Below are 15,611 nucleotides of genomic sequence, written 5' to 3'. Positions count from 1 at the left end.
CCCATTCATTCCAACACCATTTGTTGAAGAGACTATCTTTTTCTCATTAAGTTGCCTTGTTATCTTTGTTGAAAATCAATTGACCATAGATATTTACATCTCTCTTTTTCTGGAGTCTATTCCAGTCCATTGATTAATATGTCTATCCTTTTACCAATACCACCCTGTTTTGATTACTAAGATATTACAATAAATCTTAAAATCAAGTTGTGTAAGTTCTCCAATTGTGTTGTTCTTTTCCAAAATTGTTTTGGCTATTGTATATCTTTGCTCTCTGTGTAAATTTTAGAATTAGCTTATCCATTTTTTACCAAAAAAAAATCCTTCAGGGTGTTAATTGGGATTGCATTGAATCTATGGATCATTTGGGGAAGAATGAACAACTAACAATACATGACTCAGGAACATGGTACTTCTCTCTATTTACCTGCTCTTTAATTTCTCTCAGCAATATTTTGTAAATCTCAGTATATAACACACCTTGCATATGTTTTGTAAAGTTTATCCCTAATGATTTAATGTTTTATGTTCTATCTTAAATAACATTCTTAAATTTTAAATCCAATTGTTCATTGCTTAGTATATTGAAATACAACTGATTTATGTACACTGACCTAGATAAACTCACTTATTTTTATAGCTTTAGGTTTTTCTACATACACAATCTTGTATCTGCAAATGAAGACTTTTACTTCTTCCTCTCTAATCTTTTAAAAACTATTTTACTTGCTTTACTGCACTGACTAGAATCTTTAGTGCTGTGCTGATAAGGAGTGAGAATGGACATGCATGCATTTTGCCATTTTCAGGGAAAAGCAGTGATTCACCAGTATGTATGTCTACCCTCTTGCTACTTTTCTTTTTGTCCTATCTCTTCTTTGTTACTTTATTCCTCATTTCCTAATTAGATTGACTTTTGTAAAAAGATTTTTAGGATTCCATTTTTATTTCCATTCTTGGCTTATTCACTATAACCCTTTTTTTTTTTTAAGTTTCTCATTGGTAAGGAAGAAATGAGTTTTATTTCATTTATTTATTTTTTAGAAGAGTGGCATTGTTTTACTTTTTTTTTTTTTTGAGGAAGATTGGCCCTGAGCTAACATCTGTTGCCAATCTTCCTCTTTTCCTCTTTTTTCTCCCCAAAGCCCCCAGTATACAGTTGTATATCCTAGTTGTAGGTCCTTCTAGTTCTTCTATAAGGGATGCCACCTCAGCATGGCTTGATGAGCGGTGAGTAGGTCCACACCCAGGATCCGAACCAGCAAACCCCGGGCTGCTGAAGCGGAACTTAACCACTGTGCCACCGGGCCAGCCCCTCACTATACCTTTTTGTTTTGTGTGTTTAATGGCTTTTCTAGAGCTTACAATATACATCTTTAATCATCACAGTCTTTTTTCAAATAACATTAAACAATTTCACACAAATTTTAAAAACGTTACAACAATATACTTCTATTCTCTCTTCCTGTCCTTTTTATTGTTGTTGTCATGCATTTTTCTTTTTACCACGTTATAAACAGAATACATTGCTATTATTTTTTTCTTAAATAATCGATGTCTTTTAAAGAAATTTTTAAATGTGTCTCATATTTAGCTAAATATTTTGCATTTCCAGCACTGTTCATTCCTTTGTGTAGATCCAGGTTTCCATCTGGTGTCATCTTCCTTTCATTTAGGAACTTCCTGTAACATTTTTTGTAATGCAGACCTGCCAGCAATGAATTCTCTCAACTTTTATTTGTCTGAAAGTCTTTATTTCACCTTTAGTTATGAAACGTATATTTATATGAATATATAAAATATATTCAGTCACAAAAGAATATTTGAATGTAGAATTTTAGTTTGACAGTTTTTTTCTTGCAACACTTTAATGATGTAATTTCTTGTCCTCTTGATTTTATACTTTCTGATGGCTTTTCCGCATTCATTTTTATCTTTTTTTCACTGTAACGTGTCTTATTCTTTCTCAGACTACTTTTAAGATTTTCTCCTTTTCACCATTTTTCAGGAATTTTATTATCATAGGTCTTCTTTCAGTTTTCTGTTTATCCTGTTTGGGGTTTGTTAAGCTTCTTGGAACTGGGGATTTACAGTTTTTATCAAATTAGGAAAAATTTAGGCCAATATTGTCTTCAAATACTCCCCTCTCCCCCCCTCTTTTTCTAGGACTGCAGTTGCACTTATTTTATTATAGTATTATGATTTTTTTTGGTGAGGAAGGTTGGCCCTGAGCTAACATCTGTGCCCATATTCCTCTATTTTGTGTGTGGGGCGCCACCACAGCATGGCTTGATGGGTGGTGGGTAGGTCCATGCCCAGGATCTGAACCCATAAACCCTGGACCGCCAAAGCAGAGTGCGTTAACTTAACCGTTATGCCACCAGGCCAGCCCCTCAGTTATTTCATATTTTATTTCAAGAGGTTCTGTTTAGTTTTTTTAAATCTTCATGGTCAATTTATAGTTTCTTGTTCCCTGCAAATATTTCCAAGCTTGTCTTTAATTAAGCATAGTAAACACAGTTGTATTATAATCTTCAATAATTCTAATATTTGGAAGTAACTTTAGGTCTATTTTTACTGTGTTGTTTCTGATGGTTATTGCTCATGGTGTCTTGCTTTTGTGTGCTTGGTAGTCTCTATGTCCTATTTATTTATTTGACTATTATTTATGGAATTCTTTAAGGCCTAAGATGAAGGTGTATTCATCCAGATAGGACTTTTATTTCTACCTGATGCATAGGGACATTAGAAAGAGACTTCTTCAAACTCAGAAAAAAGAAAGAAAGAAAAAGGAAACTCGGTTCTTGGCTTGAGCTTTTGAGACAACCAGGCTCAAAACTTTGGGCTGCAAATCCAAACTTGTGCTGGCTTGTGATTATAACATGTCAGGAACTTTAAAAATTTCCCGTTGTTTTGCTCTTTTCTGAAGCAGCTTTCCTCACCGTCCCTGTTGTGTGGAAGGGCTGCGTGCTGCTTCTGGTTCGTTTTTATACTGAAGGTGTAGCCCTTTGAAGTGCCAGATGTAGGGAAAAACCTTCTCTTCTGATCCTTACTTTGGTCAGGCTCTGATGCTTTATATCTGATCCCCACGCTCCTTTTATTTCTTAAAGGTCATGAAATTGGACACTGCAAGTACAGTGTTGTGTTTGACATGTGCCTTCAGGGCAGAGCTGTTTTGGACGGCCCCTTCCCCACTGCTTTTGTCTGTACTTCAGTTTTGTTTAATAATTCCTTATTATCTTGTCAACATTTTCACTCTTTTAAGATTAGCAAATATCTGCCAGACTTTTAAATTATTTCCAGTGAGAAGGTTGGTCTACATATTTAACTTGCCTATTACCAGAAGAATAGTATTTTATTTTCTAAAATGTGATCAAATTATACTTCTTTTCCTGCAGCTTGCATTTTGCTCTAATAAGTAAGATTTGGCAGGCCTCCCATTGCAGTTCTTATAGAGCAGTGAGCTGAATTTTTAAGGATTTGTGGAAGTTATCCAAGTGAAGAATTGTGGCGGGGGTGGGGTTGGTCTTGGGCATGAGAGGGTGTGGCAGGTCTTGAAACTGTAAGGAGTTAAGTCTGACCAGAGTATGAAATACACAGAAGGTCGTGGGGGGAGCATAAGGCTACAGAGGTCAACAGGGCTCAGATCAAAAAGTCGAAGAAGCAATTTCTCTCTCATAGCACAACTCCATGGAAGCATTATGCATATAGTAATCTAAGTAAACGGTGTTCATTGACGTTGTGTAATGCAAAGCATAGAAGGTTGACTTTTACCCACTTGTCTAAGGAGGGAGGAAGGGAAGAAGTAGGGGGTGAATAAGAGACTCTATCACTGGAGCAGGGACCCCAGAGTCCCCAAGAAGACTATAGAATAGGCTTCTCCTGGCCCCCCCCCGTTGTCATAAATTCTCTAGGCTCACACAAATTCATGTCCCTGAAGGTGGGTGCCTTCTAGGTTTCATCCCAGGGTCTACCTTACCCAGATCAGTAATGCTAAGCTATTGATGTCCCTTCTTATCTGGAAGATAAGGGAAAAGGAGGTGGTCTTCTAAGGAGCCAGATGATTCTATGTGATTCAACTCTTTATCCCCAGGAATGCTGAAACACTTATGAAGCTGGTAACCCTGGGGAAACTGCCTTCTGAGGCCCAGCCCCCTCCAAATCTGCTTGATAACCCGACCTCCATCTTCACCTCCTGGCTCAACAGCCTTCCCCAGCCCATCAAGAGCATGGTCCTCAGCCACGTGCCTGAGTGCAACTTAGAGAAGCAGTTTTTGAAGGTCAGTAAAATAGATGAGTGAGGCCTAGAGTTCCTCAAAGCCTTCTGTAAAACAGAAATTTCAGCATTTATTAGCACCAGAAAAAAAAAAAACCCAGAAGCACCAGGATAACCCACAGCCCTGGTAACGCAAAGAACTATAGCTTGCAGAACACCCTCCCATGGATAATGCTAGGTGGATTGGTTTTCCGTGTCAGAGGGTCAGCTTAGAGATCTGATTTGCTCAGTGACCCAGGGCTTTTAGGGAGTTTTACAGGGAAGGTAGAATGTATTTTTTTCTGTATTTTGTTGTTGTTGTTATGTTCAAGGACACTTGAACTCCTGCTCTTTCTCCTCTTAACAGGTTAAGGAGGCCCCAGGCTTTGCATTCTTGGCCTTCATTGAAAGCATGTCCTTCATTCCTGGGTCTGTCTTCTGGTCCATCCTCTCCTTCCTGATGTTGCTGACCATTGAGCTGAGCACCATGATAGGGATCATGCAGGGTATCATTACCCCTCTCCAGGACACCTTTTCTTGTTTCAGGAAATATACAAAGCTGCTTACAGGTACCCTGACCTATGGCTCTACTCCCACCAATGACCCTGACTTCACTGAGACTCTTATCCAGCCCTGGTCTATGACCTCTGCTTAGCCCTTGTCACCCAGCCAGACCTCTGACCTTGATCCAGATCCAATGTTTCCTCCAGTGATTGTCTTTGTGCTCATGTTCCTGTGCGGCCTCTTCTTCATTCGACCTCCAGGCATCTACTGCTTCACACTGCTGGTTCAATACTGGACAGTCCTCCCCATCATCATCATCGTCATATTTGAAAACATGGCTGTGGCCTGGGCCTATGGGGCCAGGAGGTGATAGCTTGGGTCTATAGGGAAGGTTAACCCCTTTTTTGTGGCCTCTGTTCTCACCCAGCTAGAGTGACATAGGGACCCTTAACTTCAGGGCCTTCTGAGAAACTTTCTTATTTATTCATTCATTTAGCATATTTATTGAGTGTTTAATATGTGCGAGGCACTGTTTTAGCCACCAGGGATACAGCATTGAATAAAACAAGCATCCCCATCCTCAGGGAGTCTACATTCTAGTGGTGGAGATAGACAATAACCAAATGAACAAATAAAAGTTTCAGGTGGTGATAACTGACGGGAGAAAATCATAGGGTGAGTAAGATGATCAAAGGTGGTGTGGTGCTAATTTAGATGGGATTGCAGGCAAGGCCTCTCCGATAAGGGGACATCTGAGCAGACTCCCGAATAAAATGAGGGAAGGAGCCTTGACAAGATTTTGAGAAAGACTATTCCAAGCAGAGGAACTGGCAGCAAGGCAAGAGGAAACATCGTGCATAGAGTTTTTGAGCAACAAGGAGATCAAAGAGGTTGAAATAGAATGTTAGGAGATGAGGCCAGAGAGGTAACAGGAGATCATGTAGGGTCTTCTAAGTCGTGGTAGGACTTAGCTTTTTATGCAGAATGAGAGAGGACGCATTGGAGGGTTTTGAGTAGGAGAGTGACATTATCAGACTTACTTTTTTAAAAGATACTCATGACAGCTGTGTGGAGAATAGACTACGAGGAGTCAAGAGTGAAGCAAGGAGAACAGTTGGGAGCTATTGTAATATGCCAAATGAGAGCTAACAATGGCTTGGGCTAGGGTGGTAGAGGTGTAGGTTGAGATGTGTTGTCTAATTCTGCAAGGAAGAGCTACCAGGGAAGAGGGAACAAGATAATCAGAGGCTGGCAGCTAGTAGACATAACTGGAAGGAGGAGAGGGAGAATCTAAGTCAACTACAAGGGACTCCTGAGCCCGACTGTTTAACAGGCTGGTGTGTGGACATCCAATGGTATAATTCAAGGGCAGAAGGCTCAGGTGGCAGCATTTTCACGTGATAGTGGTTCTTGGGGTCAGTTCATTCATTTATTAGCTCACTCAACAAATATTTCTTGAGATTTTCTCTGTGTCAGGAAAGCCTTGTGGTACTGGGATAGAAATGAATTAGAATGTGCTCCTCCTTTCAAAGTGCACAAAGTCCAAAGACAAAGACATATAGAAGCAGACAATCCCAGTAGAAGGGGGTAAGTCTATAGCAGAGGTAGCCAGGGGCCCTCTAGGGGCACCTAGAGAGTCAGAGAAGGCATCCTAGAGGAGAGGATGGTTGAGCAGAGTTGGGGCAGAGGAACAGGTAGACAAAGAGAAAGAGAGAATGGCATTCTAGGCCAAAGGACCCCACGTGTATATTTATTGAGATTGAGAACATGCAGTAAAGGCGGCTGGATATATGGGCTGCAAGAAACTAAGAAAAGTTCCCTGAGGATCAAGTGTTACCTTTTTTTTTTGGTCTGTGTTGTTCACTATGGATACCCAGCACCTAGAGGAGTCCCTGGCACATCATAGACATTCTCATATTCATGGAATGAATGAAAAGAACTTGGCCTTTATCCTGAGGGCACTGGGTACCCATGCAAGGTTTTTGAGCAGTAGAGGAACGTTTGAAAATTTTTCTTGGGTTGGGCTGGAAGACTGACTAGGGAGAAGATAAGAGAGGATGAGGCTTGAGCTGAGGCAGGGTGGAGGTGAAGTAGAATATTTGAAAGATGCTAAAGTCAGGTTGGCCTCACCCCCCAAGACTGGGTAAGGCCTGACTGGGCCTTCCACAGTCTTGTGGCCCTTCCTCCCAGTTTCCTTGCAGACTTGGCGACCCTGTGGGACCACCCCATCTCCCCCATCATTCGATGGCTGTGGTGCTGTCTGTCTCCAGTTATACTGCTAGTCCTGTTGGTGACCACTGTGATTCATCTATCTCTGAAGACTGTCACCTACGTGGCCTGGAACTCAAGCACTGTGAGCCTTCCTCCCCAGACCCCAGACCTTCTTAGGGAGTAGGGGCCAGATCTTTCAATCCACTCTTGGCCTAAAGACCCTATCATCCCATTCTCTGACTCCCTGAGGTTATTCTCTGCCCTGGTTCCCCTCCCACCCTTCTCTTCCATATCCTCCCTCTCTTGGGAACTCTGATGTTCTGAACCGTTTTCCCATCTCTCCACAGTCAAAAGAGGTGCTTCGACAATACCCATCATGGGTGCTGCTCGCGATGATTGCCCTTTTTATCATCGTTATCCTCCCCATCCCCACATACTTTGTATACTGCCTCACCCATAGGATTCCCTTCAAAGCCATGAGCTGGGCCAGGCCTTTGATATCCTCCAAATCCCTACCCCTAAGTATCCAACTAACTCCCCATTAAAGAGGTCTAAAAGGAGGAACTCCTACAGGGTGATAATAAAATTGCTGATCAACCTGTTGTGTGACATCCTAACTTCATTTGTTTGGCCTGACATTGTACACGTCCCTCAAAACAGCTCTAACAGGCAACTCTTAATACCAACTTGCAACTGTTGATGTCCCTGGACCCAGAACTGCTTTTATTCCCAAGGATAGGGGCATTATTTGGGGAGGCTCATGGGGCCTGGCTTTGCAGCCCCTCCTCCCACACCCCATCCTTGCTGGTTACCACTGTCGTTGTGTTTTCCCCATCCCCTTCCTACACTTGCCCATCATCGTATACACCATTGATGATGCCTACCGAACCTAATTCTTGACTGGTCTGCCCAGCTCCTGGAATAGAGCTGGAGGAGTAATGCTGTTGGTCAATAAATCAGTCCACTGGGACTCTAAGCACTGGGTGTGAGCAGATCTTTTTTTTTCTCTAAATGTCTCAGATGTTTAGTCTTCCTCAGGAGGCTTCCATTCTTTTGAGAGCCAAATGTCCAGCCCTGAGTTCCTGCCCTCTCCTTGTCATGGCAAATTCAGATGCTAGATTATTAGACTTACTTTATCCATGGACTGGCCTTTAGCCAAGAGAAACCTAGGAAATGGTGGCTTCAACAAAGATGGAAAGAATATTAATGTGCTTGCTAATGGGACATGGTAATCCTACATGGGTCTAAAAATTATTTTTAAAAAGAGGTTCCAAGACTGTTAGGGACTAAGTGTATCTGTGAATCAACCCACAGTTTAGGAAACTACCGAATTGTATTACTGAGCCCCCTAGTCCCGTATCTGCTTGGTAAGAGACATCGCAGGTTTGACCACAGGGCTAAATCAAATGAATTTGCCCATCAGATGGTAACTGAGTGGGTCTCTGGGAACTTGTGGGAGGGATGTCTCCACAACTGAGCTGAAGTACTTCCCAAAAGGAGATGGGGGTCAGTCAGTTAGCGACTGAGGATGGAGGCTGCGGGTAGAGGTGATTGGGATTCTCGAAGATCCAGGGAATGGGTTTTCCTTAAATGCTCAGAGATCCCAGGATTTTGGATTGCTTACGGCCCACAGGGAGGCTGCCCCTGCGTAAGTTTCTGCGACAAAGGAAGAAAAAGGAGACATCCCCGATCGCTGGCAGGTGGGACTCTAGGGGGTGGGTTTGGTGAATGGAGAGCGCAGTTCCCAGATGTCTCCAGACCTCTGAAGTTTCACGCTCCGCAAGCTGGAAGATGGGAGGGCTGGAGAGGACGTGAACCTGCATGTCATCACCCATTGGCTCCTGTACCTTGTAGCCCCGCCCCCCTCACGCTCCTTCCGCCTCCGCCACCTCCACCCCTACAATCCAAACGATCGGTCTGCTCGAAGACCCGTGCTATTGAGTCGGGTAAGGTGGGAATCGGAGAGGAGACAGTCACCTTCTCCTCCTGATCAAATAGTCTGTTTTCAGCCTCCTTCCTTTTGGAAACCCAGGTGCTCATCCTCCTCTCTGCTTCCCCCAGTCCAGTTCCAGCTTTGGGATGGAACCCGTGGGAGGGGGATTGAAAAGTAGGGCTTACCGGATAAACTGATGGGAGTGGAACGAAGATCTTGGTGTGTCTCCTTTTCCCACCCTAAATTTTTTTCTGCTCAGGCCACTTGTTGACTGTCCCTTGGCACCTAACGGCAAGGTTGTTTGAAGTGGGAATATCTCACAGTGCTGATTAGAGATAGGAGCACTGACTTCTATCGTAGGTGCTTCTCTAGGTAGCTCTAGAGGTCCTTATTGTCGACAGTCGTGTTTCGTACCACCCGTGTGTGTGATGCGGGGGTGTTCTTGTGGACTGCTGTTGATCTCTGGCCTTGTTAGACAACATGGAGCCCCAGCCCTTGGTAGGGTACCTTACACATGTCTTCACTTTTATTCCTCACGAGATTGGTATGAGATATAGGTATTGTCATCCTCAATTTTCATCAGAAGACCTGAAAGAAAGGGGTTCACACAGTGAGTCAGGAGTAGAGCTTGACCAAGATTCTTGTCCTGTGGCTCCTGGCCGTTTTATTTTGGAAATTTTCAAACACATACAAAAAATTAACATAATGAATTACTTTGTACTCATCACCCATCTTCAATAATGACCATCTCCTGACCAATCTGGTTTCATCTCTCCTCCCCCCGCTGTATGCATCCCCATTATTTTGAAGCAAATTCCCAATTTATCATTTCACCTGCAGATATGTTAATACATAGCTCTAAAAAACAAGAACCTCTTAAAAAACTTGACAAAACTATTATCACACCTAAAACACATAACAGTAGTCCTTTAATATCATCAAATATCCAATCAGTATTCAGATTTTCCTGGCTGTCTCATAAATTTTCTTGTGGTAGCTTTATCTTTTTTGGCAGCTTTATTCAGATATAATTCACATGCCATACAATTCACCCATTTAAAGTGTACAATTCAGTGGCTTTTAGTATATTCACAAAATTGTGCAACCATTACTGCAGTCAATTTTAGCTCATTTTCCTTACTCCCGAAAGAAACCCCACACCCCTTAGCCATCACCCCAACTGCCCCAGCCCCCAACCCCAGCCTTAGACAACCACTAATCTACTTCTTGTTCTATAGATTTGCCTATTCTGGATATTTCGTATAAATGGAATCAGACTATATGACTAGTCCTTTGTGACTGACTTCTTTCACATAGTGTGTTTTTAAGATTCATCCATGTGTGGCATGTATCAGTTTTTCATTTCTTTTTATTGCTGAATAATATTCCATTGTATGGATATACCACATTTTATTTATCTAATTATCAGTTGATGGACATTTTGGGTTGTTTCCACTTTGGGGCTTTTATGAATAATACAGTTATGAACATTCATGTAAAAGATTTTTGGCGAATGTATGTGTTTATTTCTCTTGACATAAACTTAGGAGTGGAATTGCTGGATCATATGCTATCTCTATGTCTAACTTTGAGAGACTGTCTCAATTTTTTAAAGTTTGTTTGACTCATCATCCAAATAAAATTCATATGTTGCAATTCGTTGCTATATTTCTTAAGAATCTTTTAATCTATGGGGCTCCCTCCCTGTTTTATTCCCTTGCAATGTATTTGTTGATAAAAATGGGTTATTTGTCCTGTGGAATTTCCAGCCGTCTGGAATTTGCTGATTGCCTCCCTGTAGTGTCATTTAATATATTCTTCTGTCCTCTATATTTCTGATAAATTGGTAGTTAGGTTGAGAAGTTGATTAGTTGAAACTTCAATATTCTGGCAAGAATATTTCATGAATTGTTTTATGTACTTCTTTGAGGAGGCACAAAGTGTCTGGGTGTATCTTTGATATCTTGGCGGCTGTTGATGATCATTGTGTACATTGACACATTCATTAGAGATTATATAATGGTGGTATTCTAAGTTTATCATTCCTTATTTTTTTAACTAGCTGGAATATCCCAGAAAGATAAAATTCTCCTTATCAAACATTTGTTACCCTAGCATACAGTTTATACAGGAAAAGCAGAATAAATTTTGATCTTTCCCTTTATTTACCAGCTTAAAAAATGAGGTTGTTGCCTAATATCCTCCAAATGTGATCATTGAGATTTTCTCTTTTTAGTATCTCTCTGACCTCATCGATTTAAACATATTTGATGTGTTTTGGTCCATTGCAGCTATTCTTGTCGATGCTCAAATCATCTCATCTTTGGCTTGTGGGAGCATCTTCAAGTTGACTCCTGAGTGCTTTCAACAAGACCCCAGTAGGATTTAATAATTTCCTTGCTTTCTGGTATGACTGTGTGGTCCACGATTAACTTGGACATTTCATCCTTCAGATCTGAAATCAGCTATTTTTCCAAGGATACCTAGTTGTTTTTAGTGGGAAATAGTATTTAGAGATCACACTTTTGTGCTAGGGGTATTCCTTGCTGCTGCATTTGTCATTGTTTCTAGGCCTTTTCAATAGATACAGCTAGGAAATACGTTTTTTTCTAAGATAAAAATACATCGTAAGTTCATACTCATTTTTTCAATTCAAATTCAGGACTGTAGGGTTTTAACTTTATCTCTCTCTCTCTCTCTCTTTTTTTTTTTTTTTTTGTGAGCAAGATCAGCCCTGAGCTAACATCCATGCCAATCCTCCTCTTTTTTTGCTGAGGAAGACTGGCCCTGAGCTAACATCCATGCCCATCTTCCTCCGCTTTATGTGGGACGCCGCCACAGCATGGCCTGACAAGCAGTCTGTTGATGCATGCCTGGGATCTGAAGCCAGGCCGCCAGCAGCAGAGCGTGCGCACTTAACTGCTATGCCATGGGCCGGCCCCTTAACTTCGCCTCTTGGATCTTACATTTATATATATTTCTCTCATGTGATCTGAGGCTCTTGATTTTTGTTTCTCAGCTAGAAATTGGTGCTCACAAGCCCTCACCCTCATCTCAAACTGAACTCGTCATTGTCTCTATCAATTTTCCCATCCCCAAACTTACAAATCCATCCGTATTTCTACCTAGGGAGTAGCAGGTAGACCTAGATCTGGTGGACCTAGAGTCTAGGCAGACAAATTGAGGCAAACCCTTGGTTTTAGGACTCTATGTGGTAGGGTTGGCAGACATCGAAGATGGAAATGCCCACATGTCCTCTCACGGATTTAGGGGTCCACGGGCAGCAAGACTGATCCTAGACACACTCACTGATGGGACTGTTGTTGCAGTCCCTGTCTTGGGCTTCTTGGCCTGGTGGGAAGAACATGGCATTTGGAGACAAAGAAATCTGTGTGTGTATGTTATATCAAACTCACAAGTAGTCCTGTGACCCCCAGCAAGTTACTATGTCTTCTATCCTTAGCTTTCTTATCTGTCAAATGGAGATGGGGAAACAACCCCACAGATTTGTTGGGAAAATTAAATTGTTAAGCATAAGGGCATTATCCCTAGATTAAAGAGCTGATATAGATGATAGTGTGCTGAGATTATATAATTTTTCTCTAAATCTGGACATTTGTTCAGACTTTATACACAGATATTACACACTCAGATATTCCCCACTATATAAGATATTTTGTTACTAGAATATAATGTAAGCTCCAAGAAGACAGGAGTTTCGTTTGTTCACTACTGTATCCACAATGCCTAGAACAGTGTCATACATGTGTTTAGCCCAAGTAGGCCGTCAAATATTTGTTCAGTGAATAGATTAATCCCAGAAGTTGATATTTTAAATAAGTAAAGCAGTTTTCAGTCTGAATGTGAGAATTTTCCACTTCATTTGTTATTTCTTCCTTAATTAAAAAAAAAGAAACCCTTTTAATAGTCTGAAGTGGTAAAGTATAAATATGAAAAGATTGTGTTTTTCCCCAGGCACTGTGCCTATCTTTATATTGTTGACATTATCTTGCTGCGTTCCAGATCCCTTAACTCCTGGTCAATTTCATTCATTAAAAATCCAGTCCAACGTGCATTTTAAAACTCCAATCTCGTCTGATTCAAAGCTTCCCCACTCCCATGCTTGGAGAGGCTTGTGACTCAGTGGACCTGAACTGAAGAAGAGGTGTCTGTTCTTTTATTTTTCTTTCCCCTTTGACTCATCTCCTCCCACTTTCCAAGCCTGCATTTCTAACCCCAAGTTCTCTAATGTTTTCAGGCTTAAGACTCTCTCCTTTTCCCAAGCCTAAGTCTCCATGGAGGGAAATAAGGAGCAGTCATCTCCCATTTGACTGGGGACATGACTGCAATTGTCTCTCTGTTGGTGGTCTCTGTTTCTCTAGCGAACAGACTGGCCTTGTGTGCCCCAATGTGTAGGAGGTGTTTGAATGGTGAGGTTTATATGTGAGTTCTCCCTGACAGTATAATTCCCTGACATGGAGATTTGACTCCAAGATAACCTCTTCTGAGCCCCCTCATCCTACTCCAGAAGCCAGCCTTCTGAGATAGTGTACCTACTAATGAGTGTAAGCTGAGCTATCTTCCATGGTGCCCACTTGACCCATAGGAAATCCAGGCATTCTTGTCCCCACCACCCTGGTCAAGAAATAGAACACCGTCAGCATCCCATAAGGCCCCATGTGCCTACTCCCCCCCCACTACTTCCCTCCCCTCTAGAGGTAATTACTATTCTGACTTTTAAGATAAGCACTTCCTTGTTTCTTTATAGTTTTACAACCTATGTATGTATCGCTACATAGTTTTACTTTGCTTGTTTTGGAGATTATCTATCTATCTATCTATCTATCTATCTATCTATCTATCTATCTATCACCTATCTATCTATCTATCTATCTATCTATCTATCTATCATGTATCTATGTATCTATATCTATCTATCATCTAACTATGTAAAGCTACAGTAACTGAGACACTGAGGTAAATGTGCAAGGATATACAAAATGACCAATGAAACAGAATAAAGAGCCCAGAAACAGACCCACCCATATATGGAACTTTAATAAATGACAGAGTTGGCACTGCAGATAAATGGGGAAAGAAAATTCTGTTTAATAAATGGTGCTAATACAATTGGATATCCATATTTTTAAAAATAAATTTGGATTCACACCTTACATCTTACACAAAAAAAATCAATTCAAGATGGATTAAAGGCTTAAATATTAAAAAACAAAAATTTGAGGGGCCAGTGGCGCCACTACCCGGTGGCGTAGTGGTTGAGTTTGCACCCTCTGCTTCGGCGACCTGGGGTTTGCAGGTTTGGATCCCAGGTGCGGACCTCTGTACTACTCATCAAGCCACATTGTGGCAGGCGTCCCACGTATAAAATAGAGGAAGGTGGGCACAGATGTTAGCTCAGGGCCAATCTTCCTCAGCAAAAAGAGGAAGATTGGTGATGGATGTTAGCTCAGGGCTAATCTTCCTCACCAAAATAAACAAAAAATTGAAAGTTTAAGACAATATACAGAATACATTTTGAAAAACTATATATATACATATGTATGGAGAGTGAGCGAGCTATATATGTATAGATTTATTATTCTTCAAAAGTGTCCTCATTATTCTTTTTTAAAATTTAAATTTATATACAGTAAAATTCACTCTACGTGTATAGTCCTATGAGTTTTGACAAATACATATAAAGTCACGTAACTACAGCCACAGTCAAGATACAGAACAGTTTCACCACCCCAAAACACTCCCTGGTGCTACCCCTTTACAGTCAAACCCTATCCCCACCTTTAACCCCTGACAACCAGTGATTGGTTCTTCATTACTATAGTTCTGCCTTTTCCAAAAGGTCATTTAAATGGAACCATACCATATGTGGTCTTTTGAGTCTGGCTTCTTTCATTTTGCATATATATGAGATTCATAGATGTTGTTGAGTGTATCGATGGTTTGTTCCTTTTTACTGCGGATTAGCATTGTATTCCATGGATATACCACAGTTTATCTATTCACTGTTGAAGGACATTTGGATTTTTCCAGTTTGGGCAATCATGAATAAAGCTGCTATAAATATTGGCATACAGGTTTTTGTGAACAAAACTTCTTGGAAAATTACCCAGGAGTGGTATTGCTGGGTTATATGGAAAGTGTAGGTTTAACTTTTTTAAGAAACTGTCAGACTCTTTTCCAAACTGGCTATACCATTTTGCATTCCATTTTTTCCCAATTTTTTTAAATTGAGGTAACATGGGTTTATAATATTATAGAAATTTCAGGTGTACATCACTATGTTTTGACTTCTGTATAGACTACATTGTGTTCATCACCAAAAGTCTAGTTTCTATCCATCACCATACAAAGGTCCCCCTTTACTCCTTTCGCCTTCCCCCACTCCCCTTCCCCTCTGGTAACCACCAATCTGTTCTCTGTATCTATGTATTTGTTTGTTGTTGTTGTTGTTGTTGTTTTATCTTCCATGTATGAGTGAGATCATACGGTATTTGTCTTTCTCTGTCAGACTTATTTTGCTCAGCATAATACCCTCAAGGTCCATTCATGTTGTCAGCAAATGGCAAGATTTCATCTTTTTATATGGCCGAGTAGTATTCCATTATATATAAGTACTGCATCTTCTTTAACCATTCATCTGTTGATGGGTTCTTAGGTTGTTTCCAAGTCTTGGCTGTTGTAAATTAT

General features: G+C 41.0%; 1 protein-coding gene across 1 annotated transcript in view; it reads left to right on the top strand.

The window, feature by feature from the left end:
- LOC131397152 (orphan sodium- and chloride-dependent neurotransmitter transporter NTT5-like) overlaps positions 1 to 7,948 on the top strand; it is a 56,825-nt gene extending 48,877 nt beyond the window's left edge. Inside the window, 6 exon segments of the mRNA XM_058529853.1 lie at positions 4,094 to 4,280; positions 4,623 to 4,824; positions 4,966 to 5,125; positions 6,950 to 7,112; positions 7,318 to 7,512; positions 7,514 to 7,948. Of these exon segments, the coding sequence (XP_058385836.1) occupies positions 4,094 to 4,280; positions 4,623 to 4,824; positions 4,966 to 5,125; positions 6,950 to 7,112; positions 7,318 to 7,512; positions 7,514 to 7,579 (973 nt within the window). The 3' untranslated portion in view covers positions 7,580 to 7,948.
- Positions 7,949 to 15,611: the final 7,663 nt, after the last annotated feature.

This window comes from Diceros bicornis, chromosome 34, assembly GCF_020826845.1.
Source record: "Diceros bicornis minor isolate mBicDic1 chromosome 34, mDicBic1.mat.cur, whole genome shotgun sequence".
In the NCBI taxonomy this organism is placed as follows: Eukaryota; Metazoa; Chordata; class Mammalia; order Perissodactyla; family Rhinocerotidae; genus Diceros; species Diceros bicornis.
Note: the sequence above shows the minus strand (reverse complement) of the source record. Positions and strands in the feature narration are given on the sequence as shown.